General features: G+C 37.8%; 3 protein-coding genes and 2 non-coding genes across 8 annotated transcripts in view; 3 read left to right on the plus strand and 2 right to left on the minus strand.

Moving 5' to 3' along the window:
- The window catches only part of LOC110002750 (E3 ubiquitin-protein ligase DTX4), a 35280-nt gene extending 28816 nt beyond the window's left edge, over positions 1-6464 (plus strand). For all 3 annotated transcript variants that reach the window (XM_020658411.2, XM_065948282.1, XM_020658410.3), the window contains exons 10-12: positions 465-554; positions 1247-1345; positions 2010-6464. In XM_020658411.2, coding sequence (XP_020514067.2) covers positions 465-554; positions 1247-1345; positions 2010-2141 — 321 coding nt within the window. In that variant the 3' untranslated portion in view covers positions 2142-6464. The remainder of the gene's footprint in view (positions 1-464; positions 555-1246; positions 1346-2009) is intronic.
- A 137-nt stretch (positions 6465-6601) lies between these two features.
- Positions 6602-6687, plus strand: trnay-gua (transfer RNA tyrosine (anticodon GUA)). Its single transcript is given in 2 exon segments — positions 6602-6638; positions 6652-6687. It is a non-coding gene; the product is annotated as a tRNA-Tyr (tRNA).
- A 147-nt stretch (positions 6688-6834) lies between these two features.
- trnae-cuc (transfer RNA glutamic acid (anticodon CUC)) lies at positions 6835-6906 on the minus strand. The gene has a single exon. It is a non-coding gene; the product is annotated as a tRNA-Glu (tRNA).
- A 1326-nt stretch (positions 6907-8232) lies between these two features.
- On the minus strand, positions 8233-17483 carry LOC110005905 (T-lymphocyte surface antigen Ly-9-like). Of its 2 annotated transcripts, none has more exons than XM_065948354.1 (6): positions 17263-17483; positions 14974-15273; positions 12866-13162; positions 12685-12789; positions 11521-11582; positions 8233-8931 (listed from the first exon to the last, which is right to left on the minus strand). In XM_065948354.1, coding segments are annotated over exons 1-6 (909 nt in total). In that variant the 5' UTR covers positions 17264-17483; the 3' UTR covers positions 8233-8787. The 2 variants fall into 2 exon arrangements, with proteins under 2 accessions (XP_065804426.1, XP_020516832.2); XM_020661176.3 differs by having other exon boundaries at positions 17276-17473.
- A 4137-nt stretch (positions 17484-21620) lies between these two features.
- On the plus strand, positions 21621-24602 carry LOC114922071 (uncharacterized). The gene is made up of 5 exons (XM_029282787.2): positions 21621-22530; positions 22799-23098; positions 23467-23724; positions 23821-23953; positions 24078-24602. The coding sequence occupies exons 1-4, from the start codon at positions 22494-22496 to the stop codon at positions 23940-23942; spliced, it is 717 nt and encodes a 238-aa protein (XP_029138620.2). The 5' UTR covers positions 21621-22493; the 3' UTR covers positions 23943-23953; positions 24078-24602.
- The last annotated feature ends 448 nt before the right edge of the window (positions 24603-25050 follow it).

Genomic DNA, 25050 nt, shown 5'->3' on the forward strand with positions numbered 1-25050 from the left:
CCATGAAGGACTGTCCTGTTGGTTTTATTCTTGTATCATGGGTGAAATGGGCAGATTTGTTTATACCGCTGGAAGACTTTGAAAAACACTGAAGTCTGAAACTCTCTCACATGGAAGGTCTTTTCAGTCACCGATAAAAGATGTTCAAAGCCTTGGTGTCTTACACATCAGCCTTTGGTTTGCTGCTTCCTGTTTGGTGTTGCAGAGATAGTTCCTATTGGTTGTTGGAAATGTTTACCTCTGACCTTTACTTTAAAGTCTTTTGATTTTATTGGAACATCAAGAAAAAAGGACTGATTAGCATCTTATACCAAACAATAGATGTGAGGCTACAGTTTCCTCAACATTTCATGAATTTGTTCCAACTTTGAATTAATACTAATTATTTCTTTATCAATAGAAAAAGAGCTTGAAAATGTATTTTTGTCTGAACTCGTTTTTTAAACCTGCCCTTGTCCTTACAGGGACCAGAGCATCCCAACCCAGGGAAGCCCTTCACTGCCAGAGGCTTTCCCCGACACTGCTACCTCCCAGACAGCGAGAAAGGACGCAAGGTATATATAGATCTGTGCTCAACCCTAAAAACCCTGATTGATGCTTTTGCTTTTTAATAATATCATGTTTTGGATTATTTCCAAAAAACCTATCTGTTGGATTACAGCCTATAGTAAAAGTCAGTAAACCATAATACCTGATGAAAGCTAAATGTTGTTGTATGTGAAAAATTGCAAAAAGGAAGACATGACATTAGACATTCTCACTTAATTTCACTGAATAAACACTTACTACATATTGATCCAAGAAATTATTACCTGTAGAAGCATGGACAGAGTATTTTTGATAACTTCTGTTATTTGAACTCTGCGGACAATTTAGTTTTTAATATACATTTTTTTTATAAAGTGCAAAAAGAAAAAAATGCAAAGCCTTAATTGGTATTTGTCCCTAAAGTCTATGATTTGTCCTAATTGTGATACCGAATATTGGAGAAATATGTAACTCTGACCCCTAGTGTTAGAATGGGGACTGCAAGTATTTATCCTATTTTTACCACATATTAGGTTTAACTAAAGTATGGGTCTCCTAAATGTAAGTTAAGTGTTCTAGCTATTACTATTTTTGATCCTAGATTTTCAGAGAATTATTCAAATAAGAATTTCTATCGCTGGGCACAGGACGACTGTTTTCATGAGTTTCATACAGGTCTAAGTATATTTAAACCCATCCCTGTCTCACCTGTCTGCAGGTACTGAGACTGCTCCTGGTAGCATGGGACCGCAGGTTGATCTTCTCGGTTGGTACTTCGAGCACTACGGGAGAGTCCGACACCGTCATCTGGAACGAGGTATGTTCACAAATACTATAGAGTAACAGAAGAGAGTGTCATAAATAAGAGATGTAAAGAAACAGTGCAGAATAGAATATCAATAGAAGTATGGTAAATAAACCCATTCATTCTGAGAGGGGGAATTCAGGAAGTTCAGAAAGGAAGTACAAAAGTAAGTTAAGTAGAACAGTAGTAATATACATTATAATGACAGTGGTGTCATATCAAAGCTATGTTGCTTAGGAGAACATTAACTGCTCATTTGATTTTAACTAATTTGATAAACGATTCATTGTTTTGGAGAAAAAAATGTAATAAGCTGGTTCAGCAACTTAAAAGTAAGGGATTTGCAGCTTTTTGTTTTGATGTAAAAAAAATAATCTTGGAGTTTTGACTAGAGAAGCGATTTGAACACACTCATGAAATTGTGAAGAGCAGCTATTCACAAATGTATTGCATCTGACAGACTGAACGAGTGATTGATAAACCATACAAATGATTAACATATTGATAGTTTATGAAAATATTGCAGTCCTATTCAAATTGTCACTCACATGTTTATTTGGTTGGATGTAGTTTGTATTATTTCCACATGAGCTTTGTTGTCACTGAAACACAAGCACCTGCCTAGCTATCTTATCTATTGTAATGAAAACAACATTTTCTTGCTCCATTGTCTTAGGTCCACCATAAGACGGAGTTCGGCTCCAACCTGACGGGCCACGGTTTTCCAGACCCCGGACACCTGGACAATGTCCTGGAGGAGCTCCGTGCTCAGGGCATCACAGAGGATGACGCAATGATGGAAAAGTGAAAGGATGAGTTAGAGAGAACGAGGATACATCCGCCTGAGAGGAAAAACAGAAGAAACTAAGACGGCGAGAATTAAAGTAACAGCAGAAGCAGCCGAGGGAAGAAAAGAGGAAGAGGTCCTGGACTGAGACAGACTCTCTCTGCCAGCACTTAAACAGAAGGGGGGATGCGGGGGGTTGTAGAAGATTGATTTTGTTTTTGCAGAGGTAACTACTTTTCAAGATGTCGATCGTGTCACTGCTGACAATGTGAGTCGATCCAAACAGCAAAAAGAAATGGAGGGGGAGGGATGGGGGTTAAAGGGAGCCGCAGCACAGACAGGAAAGCAACAAAGAGGAGGAGGGTCACACTCATGGTTTTAGCCTCTAGAGATAGGTACTTAACATGGAGAAGTGTGAATGAAACGGTACTAACATCAGGACAAAAAACAAGTTTACTTTACTGAGAGAAAGAGAAACCAAGAAAAGATGGCAAAATGTTAGAGCAGTTCAAGGAAAACTGAGAGAGAGGGGACAAAGAGAGAGAGCAGTCAGAGCAAATGGGGAGTGAGGAGGAGGGGGAAGGAGAGAAGGATTGATGTAGCAGAAAGATGGAAAAGATGGTGCATGAATGTAGCGTAGGATATGAGTAGGGTAAAAATTAACTTGTACGGTACTTTAGAGATCGCTGTTAACACAAAGAGACGGTCTGTGTGTGCTTTGAAACCACCTGCCTGCATGTGGTTGGACTGTGGTGCTGTTGCTCCCTCTTGTGGTGAAACTGCAGGAACTGCATTTTTGTCTGGAAGCTACTGCAACAAATCCAAATGTTACTATGAGTTTTATCTACCTTTTGTTACTTTTTTTTTCATCACTGTTACTATAACCCTCATGTAACATCATTCCATACTTTACCTCTTACTTTTGACTCGATGGGGTTTTTTTTATACGACCTGCATATGTGACATGACAAAAGACCAAACGAAGGCTGAGTCACTTTGGGCCTATTTGGAGTCTTACTTTTGAGCCACTGCGGTACAAGTTAACCATAGATACACACAGGTACCAGTATTTACTGATATATCTGTCTTTTATTTTTATTCTTTTGACGGTTCACATGTATATCATTGCTGTTGTGTTCCCCCCTAACAGGGAGACACCGATATGAAAAAATTAGCTGACATTTGAGGGGGGTTTGATACTGGAGCAAGAGACCTTAAGATTGGGCAGAGTGTTGGGAGTCAGGGGAATGGAGAGGACAGGAGGTAATACATTAACTACTGAGACAACGCAGTGTTTAAACGAGCAATGATACAATCCTGCTTTTACCATCATTAATACTGCACCACCATTCATCAAGATTACAAATCCAGACCCTTAAATATCCAAGGAACCTGCCACCAGTCATATTCTGGTGAAATACAACGCTTAAAAAAGACATCAAATGATGGTCCCATATCTATGCCACAGAAGAAAAGCTTCTTTCTTTTTTTTACTTTGACTGGATACAAAAAGTGTTTGATGCTGTTTTGGGAAATCTCCTGACGACACGATGAGCTATTTCCTCATCCTGTTGACATCAGTTAAGACTTTTATAAACCTGCATTGTGAAGTAGGTCTTTCTGGCATCTTTTTTAAAATATGTACAATCAAATCTGAGCCACAGTTCTTCATGTTTTGCATCATAATGCTGTATTCTGATTCTAGATGATCAGTGGCTATATGAAGTGAAAGTGCCACTCACTGGAGACAGATGAACATGTGCTCCACACCTGAGAGAAAACACTTGTAGTTTTTGTCTATCACAGTAATCCTGTTGGATGAGACCAGCTAACAGGTTATCACTTTGGGAATTGGTCAGCCTCTAGTAGCTCGATGTGGTGAAGTAAATCCAGACAAAGTTTCCAGAGTGTGTTTCCAGATTAGAATAAATTCACTGACACCACTCTAACTGGTGTTACAACATATCTGGTCGGACAAATACTGGTTAAATACTAAGTGGTTGTATTCAATTAAAAACAAATAATTATAAAAGATCCTGCAGTTGAACTCGACACGCATGAGAACATAGCTTTACATGTAATAAAGGATTAACTAATGATTAGTAAAGACTTAGAAATATTCACATTTTGACTGTCAATGTCAAATTTCTGATGCTCAGTGTTACACATATTTCAAGTAACTCAACTGTACTTGCTCCTGATTGGCTTTCGCAGCATCACAATGCCTGTGATAGTTTGAATTGACTGGATCAATATTCTGACAGATCAGCTGCTTTTCTGAACGATGAAGAGTAAAAACGTAACGCAAAGCACCAGAAGAAGCATTCTGTGACGGGTACAAAAACATGGGACCTTTAATTGATCACTTATTCGCTCATCCTTAATGAAACCAGACGTATTTGTTTGATCATAAATAATGTTCAAGTCCCTCCTCTTCTTTTCTCTACCTCGCTTGACTCCTCAACAAACCGCCCAGTCTCTGAGTTGGGTCTGTTAAAGACCCTTTATACATCGCTACAAGACCTGTGAGTGAGTGAGTGTGTGTGTGTGTGTGTGTGTGTGTGTGTGTGTGTGTGTGTGTGTGTGTGTGTGTGTGTGTGTGTGTGTGTGTGTGTGTGCGTGTGCGTGTGCGCGCGCTAGTGTGTGAGATAAACTGTGTACTGTGTATACTCCCAACAAACCACCGGTTTAGGGTATTATTTTGGTACTCCATGAAAATCCCATCATCTTCACACTGTGATGATGACTGATGATGGCTCTCTGTACGGTAACTTTTTAATTATGTTCTTGTTTTATATTAAATATCATTACACCTTTTCTGTTTTTAATAGCATTTTCCTTGACACTATAATAGATTAAATCACCTTTTTCATTTTGTACTTTTATCTTATGATAAATATGTTGTTTTGTTTTTTTCCATTTGTTACTATTGGTTTACAAAGACAGTATTGTGAAATACAAAGTCTTTTTTTCATGTGTACAGAAGTTAAGCTGAACTGAATTGTCTTTTCTTTGGAAAAGGAATCTGATGGTAGACTTTTATTTGAGTGTAAAGTGTAATGAATTGTAATAGCAAGTAAAAAGAAAAAAAACCCTTGTTGCTCTTCTGTGAGGTAGAAATTCATTTTTCCAGCTGTTGTCTGTCCTGCTTCTGTTCTGCTCCGAGGCTCTAACTACCTGGGACGTTTTCACAGCAGATTAGTTGAATTATCATCCAGATTTTGGACTGTTGCTCATTTCCAAAGCTCTCGAGGAGGAATAGGGTCTACTGTAAGAAAGAATAAATATTCAATTTAATAAGAAGGAAGATTTTTTTTAATGCAATCTGAGAAATGTCCAAACACACTGTCCCTTACTTACATGACAACCTTTACCTTTTAAGGTTTTAACGCTTAGTTCTCAATAATATTAATTCTTTGTTTTTACTCATCACAACAAACATAATGAAAAAGTTTTAAGAAAGAAGTTAAGTCTAAATTCTGATCAAAACATTTAGAGTCTTTTTTCAAGGTTTGATCTTCATGCCCCACACGTAAAAACAATTATTGACATTACTTTAAACTGTTACTAACTTTTCACTCTACATATCTTTCAACATGTTTGATAGGACATTTATTCTTGGCACGTTTCCTCAACTTAACAAATGTATTCCTGCATTACAACATTTAAAAAAATCTTTCTTACACTGTGTCCTAACGACTCTGTATTTAGCAGCAGAAGTGCAGGTGACACAGTGAAAATGAGGTTTCTTCTTTTTAAAACATTGTTCACATTGTTTCCTTTTGTGTTGTTGCAGTTTTCTTTCTCTGTCAGGCCCAATCTCTGAACGATGACAGCATGTTTTCAAAGCTAATGAAGTCAATTGAGTTGCAAAACTACCGTAGTCTTATTTCCCTTTATTTTCTAAATTGGATTTTATAAGTATGACGATTATGTTATTTTAAGAAATATGAACACAAACCTCAGTTATCTTTGAAAGAGGCAGATTGTTCATAAAAAGGTTTTGATCCATTTTCAGGGTCTGATGCCGTGTTAGCAATGTAGCAAACATCTGTGACTAATAATTCAGAACTTCAGTTTTGTTGCTTTTTTAAATGTCTGTTTCTTTCCCTTCATCAATTCTCATCCCAACTGAAGACAACATACTCCAAAAACATCTGTCAGTGAATATGATACGAGCTCAATGACTTGTGTAGAGCAGTGGGGCTGGGAAACAGATGATCAGAGGTGCTGTTTTGGAGGGCTTCAACACGTGATGAAAGCAAACTGTATATACTGCAAAAGTAATTGCTAAGTATGAATGAGTGATTAATACAAGAAAAAATAAAGAATGGGTGTAACTTCCGGGCTGTGTTGTGCTATTTTTTGATACATAACGTGAACCAAAGAACATTTTATCTTCAACCTCTTGTCTGTAATAAAGCTTCTGTTCATCATTCAGTGTTGATAAATTGATCATGAAGTACCACACAGCGCATGTCCCTTCGATAGCTCAGTTGGTAGAGCGGAGGACTGTAGGTAAAAAGCGGACATCCTTAGGTCGCTGGTTCAAATCCGGCTCGAAGGACAAATTGTTTTCGCATCATGTGCCGCCATTTATTTACTGACATTTTTATATTTTTTTGAGAGGAAACTATTTTTGCCCCTCATGATCATAGATTAATATTATTATAGTTCACACGTTCGTGTTAAAAGTAACCGAAAAAAGGACTAGTTCCCTGACCGGGAATCGAACCCGGGCCGCGGCGGTGAGAGCGCCGAATCCTAACCACTAGACCACCAGGGACATGTCGGACCATCATCCATGAAAATAGATTTAATTTAGTTGATAATGCTATAGCAACTTGTTCAGTGATGTACTTTGATGCTCTGTAAAGTGGTTGCTTTACTAAAACATTTATGACTTTATGGTCGACCTTAATTAAAGATCGCTCTTAAAATGTATAAAAATGATAGCCTATATAAATTATAATTCGAATAAGAAATGTTTTCATTGACCTTATGTTCCATGGAAACGCCGGATCAGCCCACTCTATCACCTTCCGATTGCGTTCTAATTCCAGGTAAATCGCTGGACGTCGTGTAGTAGGCTGAGCTTGAAGTGGTTCTGTTTCAAATTTCATTAAGTCAGCTATGGATCAAAACACATACACTAAATCCACAGCAAGAGGGGATCGACACTAGAGGTCGCTGTTAGCTTTTGGGGAGTAAGAAGGAGGTGGCTGAGCAAAGGCTAGCTGATTATGCACCTCCACTACATACGTTATTTTTAAAATAGAGGAATGTTTTTAAAATTAAAGTGTCATAGTTAAACCTGGGCTACACTTAGCAATATCATCAAGCAGGAGTCCTAAAGAAACATTTTTTACCCGGCCATTCGTTCCACTCTATCACAATCAGGTGATCTCTTAGCAGGTCCTCGGTGCGATTCCCCGAGTCTTCCGATGGTCTCCTTCTAGTCAACATTAACTTAAAGGTTTGTAAAATATAGTGTTTTCAATACTGTTATTGGTGTGCAAAAGAATTATCTTCTATAGGTCATCTATGTAACATTTGATGGGCCGCACAAACATGGCGTGGATAATGCTTTTAGATGGTTAACAAACCAATTAATATTCATTGATAAAATATTAATTATCTATCTAAAAAATATTTATAGATGCTTTACAAAGTATCAGTAAGGGATTATAATCTTCAGTTCCAACTTTATAATAACCATCCAAATAATGTTAATAGACGCTTTATAAAATATTTACAAACCATGAACAAATAACCGGTCCATGTATCTCTGTAATGTTTATAGATGTTTTATAAACCATCTCTTAAAGGTTTATAAATCATTTGGTCATCATTAACAAAGGTTATATGTGGGTACGGTTTAGTCTATAGTTGTGCTTGGGCTCTACACACAGCAGACACTATATTTTTACAAACTCAGAGCAAACTCTGATACTAGAATATATTTAATTAAACGTAGTCCAGAAAAAAAATCGACACAGCTGCATTTCCCAAATGCAGGAAGAAGGAGTGATATTCTGTCCTCAATGTGTTGTGTGTGTTTGCACCAATCGACAGATAGCTAACAGACTTTTGGAGAAATCAAGGGCTGGAGTCAAGTCAAATGCTCTTTACTGTTGTCATCATTCTCTTTCGTTTTTAAAAGTAGATGCTATTAAAACAACATTTCATGTTCCACACAAACAAAGGCAGCTACAACGTTTTGGTGTACAAAAATCACATTCCAAAGAATAGGCCAATATTCAAACATAACTTGTAAAAGAGTTACAAAAATATAAGCGGCTCACTGCAGCATAACAAACTGTACTGGTATAAATGCAACAAAGTTCTTCTAATCAGAAAGAAGAGTGTTAATCATTTCTGGCTTATTGATGTACTAATGATGTTTGATCCTCACTGTGCACCAACAAGAATGTTTCTTCATAAGCCTTGTGGCACTAAAGACACTTTGAGATGTTTGGACGATTTTTTAACACTTTTAATTCAAAGCAATATGAAAACATTGAAATGTTAACGACAAATAAATTGCAAAAAGAGACAGCATAGAAATCAGAATATTGAGCACATACTGTGTAATTACCTTGAATACAAGTAGCTGCTTGATATTGAAACACTGATAGCGTCTTCTGTTTCTGGATCACTAAGCTGCTCATGCATGTGGGAAGTTTGTTGTTTGGTCATAAACATGATCATCTGTTTCAGGAGGAGACAGGGGATGCTGCACCAGCTTGTAGTACACCGATCTTAAGCCGAGGTGTTCATCGAGTTCTGATGAGTCTGGTAAATTTCTTCTCTGGAGGCACAAAAACAAAAGAAGTGAGCAAGGGCATGAAGAATTATAAGAAGATACTTTCTGCTGAAGCTCAGATGTCTGACCCGTCTTCAGCTGTTCCAGTTCCAGAGGCTCAATTATAGACTTTTTTTAAGAAGTCAACATTGCAAAAGTCTGATTATTATTTGCTTCAGTTCCTATTGGTATTGAACTATTCTAGTTCAATCATAAATAATCTTCATTAAATTTGAGGGGGATGGAGACATTTCTTGTTACTACATTACCCCCCTATAGACTGGTGTGTAACAGTGAGTAGGGTCATTTTGTCACAGACTTTCTATATACCCTAACTTCTTTTTCGGACCAGTGGAGACGACCCTTGCTGGACTTTTGAAGACTTTAGGTTAAGGAGAATTCTTATGTAGAGTCTACACTACAAACTTCAAATTCAGGAAAAACTCTGTGAAGATACTGTATATTACCACCATTCTTTAAGATGTAACTGTACAAGAGTACATGGATTTCATGAAAAAGAAAACACCAATACTACCAATATTAATAATGAAATTAATGATGTATGTGTGTTCTGTCTTTTTGATGGTCAGACTATCTAAGCTATGCCATTACAATTCCTGGCATTTTTAAACTGTCTGTCTTGACTTCTTGGTTCAGGCCTGTACATCTATGAGCTACTCAGCCCAAAAATAATTTTCTTAGAATCGTGCTGCAAATTCAGAAAAGGAGCCACTTCCACAATACATTCAGAGGCGAATGATAAACAGCAAACATGCCACAAGTACTTAGACATTGCAGAGTCTAAACACACAAAGAAGGAAACATTGGAACTCTGGCATACACAGGACCATTTCACTTCACACAGTGCCTCATGTGACCTCTTGTGTTACGACATTATGAAGTATTGCTGGTGCAAAAAATATCTGAATTGCCACACATCCGAGTCATAGTTGCATTAGAATAGCCTAACTAATCATGTCTGGCAGATATGTAGACATAGTTTGCATGCAGCCAGCTTCCACTGAAGAGGATAAAGATAAACACATTAAAGACAACACAACAAACTATTTGAGAAATTTCAGTCTGGTTTCCGCTCTGCCCACAGTAGAGAAACAGCTCTGGTCAGGGTCACAAATGACGTGCTGATGGCAGCTGACGCTGGTTCTCCATCTCTCCTCGTTCTCCTCGATCTGACAGCAGCATTTGACAGCATCGATCACGCCATCCTCCTCAACCGCCTTCACTCTGTCATTGGTCTTTCTGACTCAGCCCTAGACTGGTTCTGTTCATACCTCACTGGAAGAACCGAACATGCCTCACTTGGAGACAAAAAATCCCGGACTCACCTTGTCACCTGCGGTGTCCCTCAAGGATCAGTCCTCGGCCCCACCCTGTTCAATATCTACGTGCTACCCCTTGGCCGCGTCATCAGCCAACATGGAATTTCATTCCATTGTTATGCTGATGACACTCAAATATACCTAAAAACAAATCAAACCCCCTCTGCACCCCTGCCACCACCTGCCTGGAGGAGATAGAGTCGTGGATGAAGAACAACTTTCTCAAATTAAACAGCTCCAAAACAGAAGCGATTCTACTTGGCACCCCTCACCAGATCAGTTCATCTCCCATAACCACCATCACCTTTTCTGGCCAAGTCATCCACCTCTCTCCAACCGTCACAAACCTCGGCTTCAAAATGGACCCTAAACTGAACTTTGAAGCCCACATTAAACATCTGTGCAAAAACTCATTCTACCACCTCAGAAACATTGCCAAACTCCGCCCTACACTCTCCCTGTCAGATGCTTAGAAACTCGTCCACGCCTTTGTCTCCTCCAGGCTGGACTACTGCAACGCACTCCTCATCAGGATCCCTAGCAAGAGCTTCCAGAAGCTCCAACATGTCCAGAACAGCGCTGCTAGGGTCCTGCTGAGGGTGCGTAAATATGAACACATCACACCCATCCTTCAGTCACTACACTGGCTCCCTATTTCATTCAGGATTCAATACAAAGTCACCCTTCTCACCTACCAGTGCACCCATGGAAATGCCCCCCTCTATCTCAAAGAACTCCTCACCCCACAATCCTCCACACAAAGTCTCTGCTCTGGAAACACCAACGCCCTCTATCCCCCCAGGACTAAACTCCACACCATGGGTGACCGGGCCTTCTGCTCCTCTGCTCCTCTGCTCCCAGTCTGTGGAACGCTCTCCCCAAGCAGCTGAGGGCTCCACAGTCTGCTGACGCTTTTAAAAGGTCCCTAAAAACCCACCTTTTTAACAAAGCCTTCTGCTTGTGCTTTTAGTTTCGTTAGTTGCTTAGCTGATTAAATTTGTTTCTATTTCTTTTCTTTTTTTCCTGTAACAATTTGAGATTTTTTTTGCAAAAATATAAAGTGTGTTACAAATTAAATGTATTATTATTATTATTATTATTAAAGACATGTTTGACATCACATGCAAAGTGAGTTATGCAGAAATGATATATTTACTTTGTGGGAGGTTGATTCAAACAGACATGTCAATGCTAACGTTGCTTTGCATCTTACCATTTAACCGTCTTACCACCCAGAGTGTGTGTTTGTACTAACCTGGCTGCATCTGTCTGCGTTTATATGGACATATGAGTACACCACGTCAGAGTATCTATTCACTGAACATACAGAGAAACAAACAGTTAGAGATGTGAGGTGACATTTGAATTTATTAAAACAAAAACCGCTGAAGATTTGTAACAAATAACGGAAAAAATGTCATTAGAACAAAGAATAAAAGAACAGTTTGCTGATGTTTAAACACAAATCATGTCTTAATACAGACATCTTATCAACATCATCATTTGATCTTTTAGGAGTCAAGAAGAAACACATTCTTTTAGAGTTTTTAAAGAGATTTACAGAAAAACACTTTGATAAATGAGCAGTCTAATGCTGTGTTCATCTCTTTGGTGAACAGATCCCGACTTACAACTATTGCATGCATATTGTTGAGGAAAACTTCCTTGTTGAAATCTGTCATTTCTTCGATTACCCTTTTGAGCTCTGGGAGGAGAAACCATAAAAAGAAACATGCACCCAACTGCTGGCTGGAATCAATAAGACAGTTGAGCTCAATCAGAGCTCTTATAAACAGCAGGAGAGCTTTAAGCTCATTCTGCTTCAACCAGACATGTTCTCCTTTGCCTGTCAAGATCGTCTAAAGTGAGTTATTCTTTTAGGTTTATCAGTTTGATGAATTCATTTATTTGAGCTAATTTTTAACCTAATTTTGTGTTTTCATTTATGCCCCCCCCCCCCCGTGTTAAAAGATTACATCAACTGTGTTGAGTTTGATAATTTCACTTGTTAATTGGGAAGTTATTTTTGTTAGAATTTCTAGAGACATAGAACTGACTAGTTATAAACCTTGTTGTCTTTGTATAAACAAAAAAATCATCACCTTTGCTTTTGTGTAGAACCTGCTGTCACTACCTTTAATGTTGTTGACTCACAGACCTTAATTAGTGTCTCTAAGCTTCAGACCTCGTGGTTTATTCTAAAGCTGCATGATGTTCTTTTTTAAAGGCTTCCACTTTGTTAGACGTTATTGTGGCCCTGCAGCCAATCATAATCAAATATACACTCAGTAGGAGAACTCTAAAATAAAGTATACGTTTTGACAAGGTTACCAAAATATTTCGAAAAATCTGTAAAAATAGATGCATAAATGTAATTCCTACATGTTTTTAGGCAAAGATAATGAAAACGTATACCTGCCTTGTGTTTGTATGGTTGACTTCTTGTGTTTGAGGACAAACCATCTGATGAACAGGGCAACAAGTACAACAATCACGGCCAACACGATAGGAATTATGATCATATCTGTCAACACAAAACATTCATGATAAAAAAGTAGAACAGGTGACAGCTATTATGTGGGAGTTAAAATAAGTCTTACAGCGTCCAGTGTTGGGGTCACTCTTGCTGCCTGAGTTAAGTCCCACACAGATGTTCCTAACATCGACATGAAGAGTCTTATTTTCAGCAGGGTTGGCTGCCACACATCTATAAGATGATGTGACATCATGTCTGTGTACAGTGAGAGGCAGTGAGAGAGCAGAGCTGCTCTGGTTGATTATTTCCTCGTCTTTGTACCACAGCAGAGTCGTCTCTTCAGTCTTTTTCACCAAACACAGAAAGGAGCAGCTCTCTGCGCTCACGTTCACAGCTTCCACTGCAGGAGCTGCTACAGACTCTGGAGAAGAAAGCAATGGAGAGTTAAATAAGAAAATATAATTAACATTTAGACTGAGCACGCTACACTTCAATATACGATCATAGTTATATGAGTCAACAGAATAACATATTCTGGGGGATTTAATGTTATAACTTCATTAACTGTAGCCTACAATACAAGATGCTAAGAATCTACATCATTTGAAATGTAAGTCTTTGGTTTTGGCTTTTTAATTAAATGTATTATATTTCTGGTGGATTTTCCTGATTGTGTTCACTTGCCAATGTTCTCACTAAGTTAACAATCATTTTGCTCGAACTCTTCAGGATTTAAGGAGGTTCCTGATCGGAAAATTGTTTACATTTTTTGCCTTGAGCGCACCCGATGGGGGTGGGGGAGTGTTTACACCAATTGGCAGGAAGAGCTTCACTTAACAACCACTAATGGGGCTTTCACACTTGAAGAAACCCCCTTGTAGCCTAAATGTTTCCATATGAAGTCAGGTTGAACTGATGTGAGAACGCAGCAGGTAATTCTCAGCAAACTTGACCGCTGTGCTCAGCTTGACGCAGATATGCTTTCTCGCTGTGCAAAACCATGACAGTGAACGGTTCTGAGAGCGCTCACCACACCCTATTTGAGAGGCACTTGAGAGCCGGACACTAAGAAGTTCCCCTTTACTTATAATGCAACATCTTTTATGATTGTTAACTTGCCTCCCAGGTGCAACTGTTTCCTGATTAGTAATACTGAAACTCCCACGCTTCATTTAACCAAACAAATGTAGCTGCTACAACAGGTTTGGGTGATTTTCATGAACCTCTAAAACTGAAGATTGACATAATGTAAAGTGAACAACTCAAGTTTATGTTGAGTAATGTGTCCAAGAGATAACAAAACAAGAGTTCTATTGTGAGGCTGTTTAGATCTTTTACACTATGACGCTGTCCATCACTGTCCTCCTTATCCTCAACCTCTCGGACTTCTCCTAACACACCTCTACACACCTGTTTTGACTTCTTATCACTTCTTTGGTTGACTGACCTTCTCTGCTCACCTGTATTCACTTCTAAAATCAGCCTCAATGCAATTATAGTGGAACATTGACTATTTTCTCCCCTGTTATTTATGTTGCTTTATTGTTTTTTATTCTTCCCTTTGAGTTTTTAAAACTTAAATGTGGACCTGCCTGCTTTCTTACCTCACCTGTTATCAGTATTCCTGCCTGTACATTTTCTTATGTAGAGAAAATCCTTTCATGCAATGTTCTGCTTTTTACCATCTGCTTTCGGGTCCTTTTGCTGTTAAAAGAACCTTCCAAGTCAGACACGAGTCTGTAGGAGGACATGAATGTTGATAATTCATGTGCTGAATGAACAATCCAAAAATTAGAAAATAATTATTCAAGTCATTTCCAATCAATATTTATCAATAATTGACGTTGTACTTGTACTTCATTGTCCCCAAGGGGAAATTCTTTTCCACAGCACCGCTACTGTCCAAACAGACAAGTCCCACCAAAAAACATTCATACACAGAAAACAGAGTATAACACAAACAGAGACAATCTAAATGTATGTGCTATTATAATTCCCAAGACTCAGCTGCTTGGTGTCTGCACTGTTTATATGTTAACTTCACTGTTCAGCAGAAAATCCTTATTTTAAAATAGATTTAGACTTCAACAACCAGTAGATATCTGACTATACCCTTTACAATTCTGTTTTAAACCCTTGAGTTGACAGTGCTAGCCAATGGGGCTAGCATGCTAATAAATACATTTTACCACCAATAGACTGTTCTACACTGGAAAAGTAAATGTTACTTACCATATACACTGAGTTTATGACTTCTTTTGGAACTAAATCCTTTTTTAGGGTCAATACTATAAACACCAGAGTCATTCCGCTTTAGTCCTCTGATTGTGAAAAGACCAGTTTTGTTGTTCCATGAAAGTCTGTCCTTGTAAGTTTCCTCCAATATATCTATTTTTTTGTCCTTCACTTCAGCAATGTTAGTTCCTTGAAATATAAAAATTCCATTCTCCAAAGGATCAGGAAAAGTGATGGATCCTCCCTTAATGCCTGACTGGTGACTCTTCAACTTTACATCAGCAGATGAGACGATCACTGTAAAGATATAGAGAGAGGTGCAACAGTTTTAGTGAGTGTATGGAGGGGATCCACTGACTATTACCTCATCAGAGTTCAACAATACCTTTCACAATCTTTAAAAAAATGTTTTAGAAGAGGGAATCCATTTCTTCAATCATTTCTCCTGAAGGTAAGTAAGGATTCATTCACTTGATTGTGATAGACATCAAGGTGTCCAGTAATTCTGAATAACGTACACATGGTAATTTGTTCCAATGAAACTCTGTTTCATTGCCACAGTAAGTAGTTTGCTCTGGCAAAATGTATTTGCCTATACACAACAAGTAACCATAGCAACAAGGGAAAAGTCAAATAATCTATTGACAATATTATACTTTGTTTTTTATATCATCTTGTTAGGATGATGCAGGAATTTTATGAAGTAAAGAGAAAATACAATTCAACAACAATTTTAAATTTAAATACTAAACTCTAAAAAGATAATAGCCTAGAGGAAGAGGTAGCAAGAAAGTAAGAAGAAACTCATAAACTTCAGCCTGGTGTTAGGATTTTGAGTTGAAATGTGTTGAGTGTGAAAAAATAGCAATTTTTCAAAAAACCTCTCTGAGTTGCCCTTTTTCCGTATCTTTTTCAGTTTAAGATTTTTTTTCTTAAACCACTGAGAGATTGAGGGGACTTGATTAGACTTCCTGCCTGCATGTAAAGGATGTAAAAGATAAATTGTTTAGAGGTCAATAAGCTACACAACGAGGCACAAAAAGGGCAGATTTGATTTTTTATCATTAATATTTTGGCCATAGTCTCAAAATAGTTACGCCAGAGGTTTGATAACTTTGACCATGAAGAAGACATGTTATTTAAGTTGCATGGGGATGTTTGAAATCTGTCACACTTTCATTTCAGACAACCTGGCTTTAATAAAGAGAACCCTTTTCAGGACTGTATAGTACCTTAAAGCCCTTTGCCAACCCTCCTCTGTAAATGTCATGCCTCCCTGCATGAACCCCCATGAAGTAGTAGTAGATGTACAGATCTTTGAGATCAGTGACCTCTATCAAGGATTAAGCTTGAGTAGAAACTTCCCAAGGTTGTGTCAGATGCAAGATAGTTAGGAAAGAGGTAAACTGCACAGTGTCTATATTTATACCAGCATTAAAAGGGTGGACGTCACTTGAAGGTCTAGAGCCAGAGGGGTTGAGCGAGCATAAATTGCAAGACTGTGACTCAAGTCCAAATCGTGGATAAATCACAGCCTTTATTTTAAAACATCTTGATAATGACTTGGGAATAACAAAAATGATGGATAGCTAGTTTACATTTTTAAAATAGTTAAAATCTTTTCTTTTTAAATGTTTGACATGTTATTAACTTTGAATCTTACTATAATGCCGTAAGCTTTGTAGCTAACAGCTAAAGTTTTTTACAAGCTTAGTTAATCGTCGATATTACTAGTAAGCATTGTCAGAGATAGATGCTGCCCTTCTGATGTATATTATCAGTAATTATTGGACAATGTGGAGGCCTGACTTTTGGTCACGTCAGCTCGTCTCACATTACATACACATACAAATCACTACTTCGGGATCATGTAAGCAGTTTAAATTGTATTTTTTCTGCTCGGGTTTGACGCCTGCCTTCATCACAGACATCAGTGTGTGTCGCTCTTCAAGACATGCAATCAGATTTATGATCATGGAAAAGGTGTACCTTAAGGCTCCCGTAGGTCTGTTACTGTTATATATTTTTATTAAGGATCATCCACAAATTTGTTCCAACTGTCAAATTAGACAAAAATAAATAAATAAATTGTCAATTGTTTTACAGTGTATTCTATACATGTTGTTGCTCTGCATCAATTCTGTATTACTTTCTTGATGTGTAAAACCGTTTGTAGGTGCATTAGATGAAATAATCCTCTCAGAAAATCAGAAAGGACTTTAGTTGAGTTTCTCATTGTCCAAGACGGGGGTAAACATCATCATCTTAAATACATGCATCACTTACTGTGCCAACTTACAGAAAAAGATGAAGATGATCGTCATCTGCAACTCCATTACAGTAACATGAAGACATACATCCTGTGATCAGTAAAAGCTGCTTTTATCTGACACACAAAGTCCCTCGGTCCTCCGGTTCCAGATTACCTGGACAAACAGGGAAGTTGCTGAACACAATATTAGTGAATAATAGTCGATTGAGAGCGAGAGAGAGCAAAGAGGAGCAAGTGAGAAGAGAGAGAGAGATTGAGAGTGTAAGAGAGAGAGAGAGGGACAGAGGGAGGGGCAATTAAAGAGACAGGGAATTGTAATTTCATGTTACAGCTTTATATTACACTAAGACTTCTGCAATATATAAACAAGACCAAATAGATTTTTTTCATTTCATTTTATTTGCTAATTCAACACTATATTGTTAAGTTTTTTCTTGTTTTTGCACCCGCTGATGACAAAGTGGTTTATCTACACTTGTATTGTCCGTTAGACAAATAAGTACATCAGTCTTAAACTGGGACTGTTTGAAAATGTATCAAAAACTCCTCACAGTGGAATTAATGAAATATGCTAAGACCGGCCAGTGATGAATACAACATTAATATGAGCTAATATGCCGTTTACAGATAAATATATTTATGATCCTATACAGCTCACTGTCTTGATTCAGACTAAACATGGAGTAGCAGTGGTCGGTTTTTATTTTTAATTTGAGGTTGTCTTTAATCTTTATATCATGTAAGCAGTTTAAATTGTATTTTTTCTGCTCGGGTTTGACGCCTGCCTTCATCACAGACATCAGTGTGTGTCGCTCTTCAAGACATGCAATCAGATTTATGATCATGGAAAAGGTGTACCTTAAGGCTCCCGTAGGTCTGTTACTGTTATATATTTTTATTAAGGATCATCCACAAATTTGTTCCAACTGTCAATTTCAACTTTATGCAGATGATAGAGTATTTCCACTTCAAATCAAATACATACAACCAGAGATGACCAAAGTGCTGAACAGTAAGATAACATGCATATACAAAATTAGCAGATCATGGTGAAAGCAAAATAGGATGAAGAAACATACACATTCGACCTTTGGGACCACAGGAAACTAAGGGGTGGAATGGTGGGCGATCTTAAGGCACTGAAATGCTTAGGGGGCTAAAAAGTGTGGCTTCAGTCTGGTCTTAAAAATGTCTAAAGAAGGGGAACACTTAATTACTTAGAGGTAAGTAAGAATAAATCTGTTTTTAATTACAGTATAGGACAGCTTTTGCAGCTCAATGCAACTTAAAAATGTTAAGTTGATGTATAATGTCACCAATTTCTTACACAGATCATAAATCATTTATAGTAAAGTAAAAAAAATGAGTTTGCAGTAAAAACTTTTACTTGTACAGTAAAAACTAAACAAGTAAAATGTACTTGTTACTGTAACATACAAAAGAGAGTTAGTATCACTAAAGGTTTTTGATGTAATGAGTTTCAACTATTTTATTGAGTTGTTTGGGTTTTACAGTGTATTTTACACATGATTTTGTGTAAAAACTACTCACAGTGGAATTAATGAAATATGCTAAGACTGGCCAGGGATGAATACAACATTAATATGAGCTAATATGCCGTTTACAGATAAATATATTTATGATTTTTCCTTTTGCAATCATACAAGAAAGACAACTTGCATATAGCACTATTAAAGAATACAAACTTTCATTAGACTTCTGCTTCTTTGTTTAAGCCTCAGTTTCCAGTTGACTGCATGTTTGAAGCATTACTGTCTGTGAAGACCCTACAACACTCTTTCCACACTGCAGCAGGTTTTCTGTACCTGTGGTTCCCTGTGACTGAAACCACATACATCTTTCTGTCACGCCATGCTTCAGAATAAATGCTTATATACAAGAGATGCTGTCCAGATACAAACAGAGGAGACATCTAGTCAATCACAGCATGACACAAAAAAACATGTATAGCTCACTTTCAATTCTAAAACCGACCACAGAGAAGACTTCTTCTTTGTTTCTCACACTACATGCAGGCATATATAGATATATGTTTTAACATTTTGTTCCACTTGTGGGCTGTTAGTATTGAGAGGAGATGCCACAGACTATAGTTAGACTTATTGTGACAGGTGGTTTTTTGTTCCCACTTGCAGCACACAGGGGAACAGATAGCGATAGTAATATTTTTAATGTTAAATTGCAAGTTCAGGATTAATCAGGTAAAGAAAAGAGCATTATATTTCAATGTTAGGGCTTAAAGCCCGATCAGTCCAATGCAACAAATCACAGGGCTTTAAGAAGAATGCCTGGAAGGAATGCCTGGAGATAATATCCTATTATGGCACCCAAATTGTACTTGTGAGATTGAGATATCTCAGGGAAGCCTTTTAGAGAAATGCTTTAAATTTGGTACAAAAAATCACTTGAAGGCCTAATGAGATGTGAGTGTTGAAATGTCAAATCTCTTGGTCATTAAGACCTCACATCAGTTTCTTAACCCCTTCCATACCTGTTTACTCTTCTGTTGCGAGAAGGGTTTGTTGACTATCTCTGCAGAAAAACAAAGAGCTTCTCTTTGGTATTATGCTTTGAAATACATGGAAACCCATATTAAATAAAAATTGCACAAAGACAATTTATTAAATGTTGTGACGAAAACTTATTTTTGTTTTGAATTTCATTCTGACATGTTTCAAACAGTTGGGACAGTGGTAACAAAAAAACAGCTGATGGAACATTTTAGTTGATAAGGTAAACTTGGAAAGGTCAGTAGCGTGATTGTGTATAAAAAGAGCATCTTAGCGAGGCTTAGTCCCCCTGAAGAAGGATGGGGAGGGACTCTGTTAAGGGCTGTGCTGGCAAATAGTACATCATTTTAAGAATAGTGTTTTTATATCCTTAAATTGCATAAAATTGGTCAGCTAGGCTTCCCTAGCAAATAGCCCAAAGGGAACATGAGGGCTGCACTAGTCTGGTTAAATACAGGAGCGCAGCACAGGCAAACTTAATACTCCAGGAACTTACATTTTTGTGTACTCACAATCCACAGAATTAGTTGGCTAGGTTTCAAACCTGTGGTGCGTCAGTCCCTCGTCAGAATAATATGCAAGGCATGGAGTGTGAGAAACACTGAATGCTGACAGCATGAAAAACAGCGGGCATATGTGGAGTAAACAGCCACTCTCTCTTCCACACCAGTAAGTGGCAAAGACAGTCTTCTCCTAACTCACTTTCTCACACATTTTCAATTCACACAAACGATCAATTCAAAATGATCAGTGACAATGGGGATGCACAGGTGCTCTTATGCTATCAACCCCCACCTCAAAGGTATATGGTCTTAAAGCCAATTATCCACAAGGTCACCTGACCCAATGGGTCAGCCCCTGTACATATGGAATATGTTTTTAACTAGGAAAACCTCATTGATATTAAAAATCTCATTGACAGGCAGAGGGATTTATGGTTTATAAAGTGGAACTAATGCTTAATGTTGAAGATGTTAAAGGGATACTTCACTCGTTGAAACATGAATCTGTATTGACATTGAATCATGGATGTAGTAGAAATGTGAAATACATTTTGAAGTTGGTGCCTTCTTGACCAAGAAAAGGCAGAAAGTGTCTTTTTGGCTCATGTGGATGAAAGACACCAAATATCAGAATTCACAGCACCGCAGGCCACTCCCACTGAAGCTATGATGCTCTATTTACAGATATTTACTAAAACACATACGGCAGTTTCAATCTCAATTGATTCCGAGATTTCTTCCTGAAGGAATTGGCATCTTGGAAATTCCTGGTAGAAAACAGACTCTATGTCTGTGTCCAGAGGCAAACAGTGAGAGCACCAACACCACCAGTCCGCCCCAGCTCGAGCCTTCTGGTCTTCTGCTGCGGCTGCCGAGGTAGAAGACCGGCCTGTCGGCAGCAGCCACCTCATTGCTATATTGGGGCTCGTAGAGCTACTAGTAAAATTATGATTTTTGCGTCATCGGAAGCTCCAACAAATACAGATCTTTCCAGTCTCAGGAGGAAATGAGTGCGGGATGCACAACCATTCAAAAATACTACCAAGTTTCTAATGATACAAAATTAATGCAAATTATTGCTGGGCTGGGGACATTTCTAGATACAGGGTTCAAACTGATTGGGCTGCATTTAGAACAATATTTTTAATATTGCAAAGAAAATTAAGAACCTCAAGTGAACCAATTGGGGCCTGCTTTTCAAGACAGCTCAGGTATATTAAATGTCTACTGCAGCGTGAGCACAAATTAGATCTCTATTAGAGCTACAGAAAACTATGGAGTTTGATAAGTCTCAATATTCATGAATGCACACAAAAGGAACTTTTAATGCAATGTTTTATATAAATTACTATCCACAGAAATATTTGTCAATGCACACACAAATATTTATCATTGTATGTAAATGTAAAAAAAAATGTCTCCTTCCTATTCAGCCAATCAAAAATAATGTAGATTCAAGGGTATGGTTTAATGTAACCCCTGCAAAGTCAGCAAGTAGCTGTGTGATTCAAGTCATCTTTATGCTATTTTGTGATTGTCGTACTATAGATGGAAAAATGTTTATCGTTATGGAGTTATTATTGTGGAGAAACTATTTGAATATGTGTACACAGATCCACAAATGTGTAAAAAGATCCACAAATGTGTAAACTAATCTGCAAATATGTAGACCAATTTCAAAATGTTTACTTATTTATTAATGGCAGTGAGTTTTTTTCAGCTGTAAATCCTGAAAATACACACAAATGATCACTTACAACTGAGGCGGGCCTCTCCATTGGCTGTCATTGTTGAAAGTTGATTATCTGCCCATACCCTTTTTAAATTTTGTTCCCATAAAAAGTTACCTTCACATGATTCGCGTGATGTCAATAAATATTGTAACTGTAATATTGCTGTGAGAAAACCCCTGATTAAACAAGAGTTTGAATTATGCACACTGAAGATAAAAGTGATATGAATATTACTTTGACATCATAAAAAAAAACAAGTACACAAATAAGTTTTGTTCTTTGGTACATGCTCTGGCAGCAGGACCCTGAGTTATTTGAGAAGCTTCATTTAGAATTTAACCGCTTGTTTGTTATGAAACAGGAAGCTACACTTTTTAAAGAAGAAGGTTAGCTTTTATCTTGTTCTTTGCTCGGTGGTGACATGAGCAGGTTTCACACACTCCTGAGTGCTGAACGGGTCTGACATCTGAAAACGACAATGAAGTTACACCTGAGGATCATCATCTTTTTATTAGGTAACTTTTTTTCTGCACATACCTGTAAATGTGATTTCACCTGATCATGTCTAATGAACTGTTATATTTTATGTTTAGTAGATTTTAGAGGCCGTAAATTGAGTTATCTATGTTACTGTATTTAACTCACGCTGCACTGGTGTCCTTGTCTTTAAAAGATGCAGTAAGATATTTATCTATTTCCTTAAAACTTTTAATTTATTATATTATTGAAATGTATCTAAAAAAGAACTAACTAACTCCTAACTAACACATTTATTTTTTACAGTGATCGTCTCATCTGCTGATGTAAAGTTGAAGAGTCACCAGTCAGGCATTAAGGGAGGATCCATCACTTTTCCTGATCCTTTGGAGAATGGACTTTTTATATTTCAAGGAAGTAGCATTGCTGAAGTGAAGGACAAAAAAATAGATATATTGGAGGAACCTTTCAAGGACAGACTTTTATGGAACAACAAAACTGGTCTTTTCACAATCAGAGGACTAAAGCGGAATGACTCTGGTGTTTATAGTATTGACCCTAAAAAAGGAATTAGTTCCAAAAGAAGTCATAAACTCAGTGTATATGGTAAGTAACATATATTTACTCACTCCAGTCATTGGCATCCTAGCCCTTAGTGACCTCAGTAGTCTATATATTTTTACATTATTTGAGCGGATATATAGCATTGCCTACCTAAATCACAAGAAATCAAATTGATTGTTGTATTGCTACATCTGAAAGATGCCCAGAGGAATTCTAGAAATGTTCAGATTTGTGTCTCGACAACAGAAAATGCAGCTCTAGTTTGAAGACCGTGATGAGTCTGGGTAGATCAACATAAAAGCATAATGTACATTATTAAAAGAATAATGTCACTGCTGTTTGTGGCATAACTCTGGTTTTATAACATCAACACCCTCCTGAAAACATTTACTTGTTATTTTCTTCTCCAGAGTCTGTAGCAGCTCCTGCAGTGGAAGCTGTGAACGTGAGCGCAGAGAGCTGCTCCTTTCTGTGTTTGGTGAATAAGACTGAAGAGACGACTCTGCTGTGGTACAAAGACGAGGAAATAATCAACCAGAGCAGCTCTGCTCTCTCACTGCCTCTCACTGTACACAGACATGATGACACATCATCTTATAGATGTGTGGCAGCCAACCCTGCTGAAAATAAGACTCTTCATGTCGATGTAAGGAACATCTGCAGTCCAGGTGACACAACGACACAAGTAGAAACAGTGAATGTTCATCTTCTCAGTGAGACATGATGTTTATGTTACTGATGTTGGTGATATATGTTTCTGACAGGTGGCAGTAACACACAGTCCTGGTTGTTCCTGACTCCTGTGTTGGTGTTTTGGGTTACTTTTGCTGTTTGCATCCTTTTGACAAACATGAAGAGAAAGCGAAAGAGAGAGACTGACGGCTGATCTACAATCATGTCAGTACACACACACACACATACATCGCTCTCAGACTTGCTTTATTCCTGATTTATCACAAAAATCACTAATTCTAAATATTTATCATTCACCTCTTTCTGTATTTGTGTCCGATCCTCACAGATGCAAACAGTCGTGAAATGTGAGGAAGCTCCAGACTGAGGTTTGTGTAGCTGCCATGACATCCTGCAGTGCTTTGTGAATGTGGCATCACCAGATGAGGAACAACAGATGCATAGACTGATCCAAAGTGGGAAATGGAATTGATAATGAACGCGACACGACATGTGATAGTGTTTGACTTGAAAAGTAAACACTTGAGACTGGGAATATTGAAAACATGAAAAAAAGTAAAACACTTCTCCAGATTGATTTCACCAGTAATAATAATAATAATTAAAAAAATATATAAACATATTAAAGTCAAAGAAGGGGAAGAGAGTTGAAAACTGGAAAAAATTGCTCCTGATCCTTCCCACACAAATCAGACTGCAATTGCCTTGAATACTGTATGTTCACTTAAAGCTCTTGTTTTGTGCCTGACAGGCTCAGAAGTCAGAGAGAGAGAGAGAGAGAGGGAGAGAGAGAGAGAGAGAGAGAGAGACAGAGAGAGAGAAAGAGAGAGACAGAGAGAGAGACGGACAGAGAGAGAGACAGACAGAGAGAGAGAGAGAGAGAGAGAGAGAGAGAGACAGAGAGAGAGAAAGAGAGAGAGACAGACAGAGAGAGAGAGAGAGAGAGAGAGAGAGAGAGACAGAGAGAGAGAAAGAGAGAGACAGAGAGAGAGAGAGAGAGAGAAAGAGAGACAGACAGAGAGAGAGAGTCAGAGTTAGAAAGCAATCAAGCTTTTTGTCATTGCTAGACCACTTCAATTTGAAAGACTTAACTTTTTCCTACATCATACTGTACCTTAATTATTTTAATGTATCCTTTCCTTTATTCAACCATTCGCTCTTAATAGTTTTTATCCATTCCTAATCCGACTAATTAGCCTTCTTCTTATGTTGTAGTCTTCAATTCTCTGTTTCTTTTATATATTTATTTTACGATCTATCTTTTATCCATCCCTCTTTATCTTCATTTTGTTTTGAATTTA

Source organism: Labrus bergylta, chromosome 1 (assembly GCF_963930695.1).
Source record: "Labrus bergylta chromosome 1, fLabBer1.1, whole genome shotgun sequence".
NCBI lineage: Eukaryota > Metazoa > Chordata > Actinopteri > Labriformes > Labridae > Labrus > Labrus bergylta.

Excerpts from the sequence above, each read along its gene's own strand:
- LOC110005905 (XM_020661176.3), bottom strand. The coding sequence starts at position 17,312 with ATGGAGTTGCAGATGACGATCATCTTCATCTTTTTCT. Across the intron at positions 12,790-12,865 it reads TGACCCCAACACTGGACGCT|ATATGATCATAATTCCTATC; the intron begins GTAAGACTTATT and ends TTGTGTTGACAG. Across the intron at positions 11,583-12,684 it reads GTCAACCATACAAACACAAG|TGAATAGATACTCTGACGTG; the intron begins GCAGGTATACGT and ends CTGTATGTTCAG.
- LOC114922071 (XM_029282787.2), top strand. The coding sequence starts at position 22,494 with ATGAAGTTACACCTGAGGATCATCATCTTTTTATTAG. Across the intron at positions 23,099-23,466 it reads TCATAAACTCAGTGTATATG|AGTCTGTAGCAGCTCCTGCA; the intron begins GTAAGTAACATA and ends TTTCTTCTCCAG. Across the intron at positions 23,725-23,820 it reads AAGGAACATCTGCAGTCCAG|GTGGCAGTAACACACAGTCC; the intron begins GTGACACAACGA and ends TGTTTCTGACAG.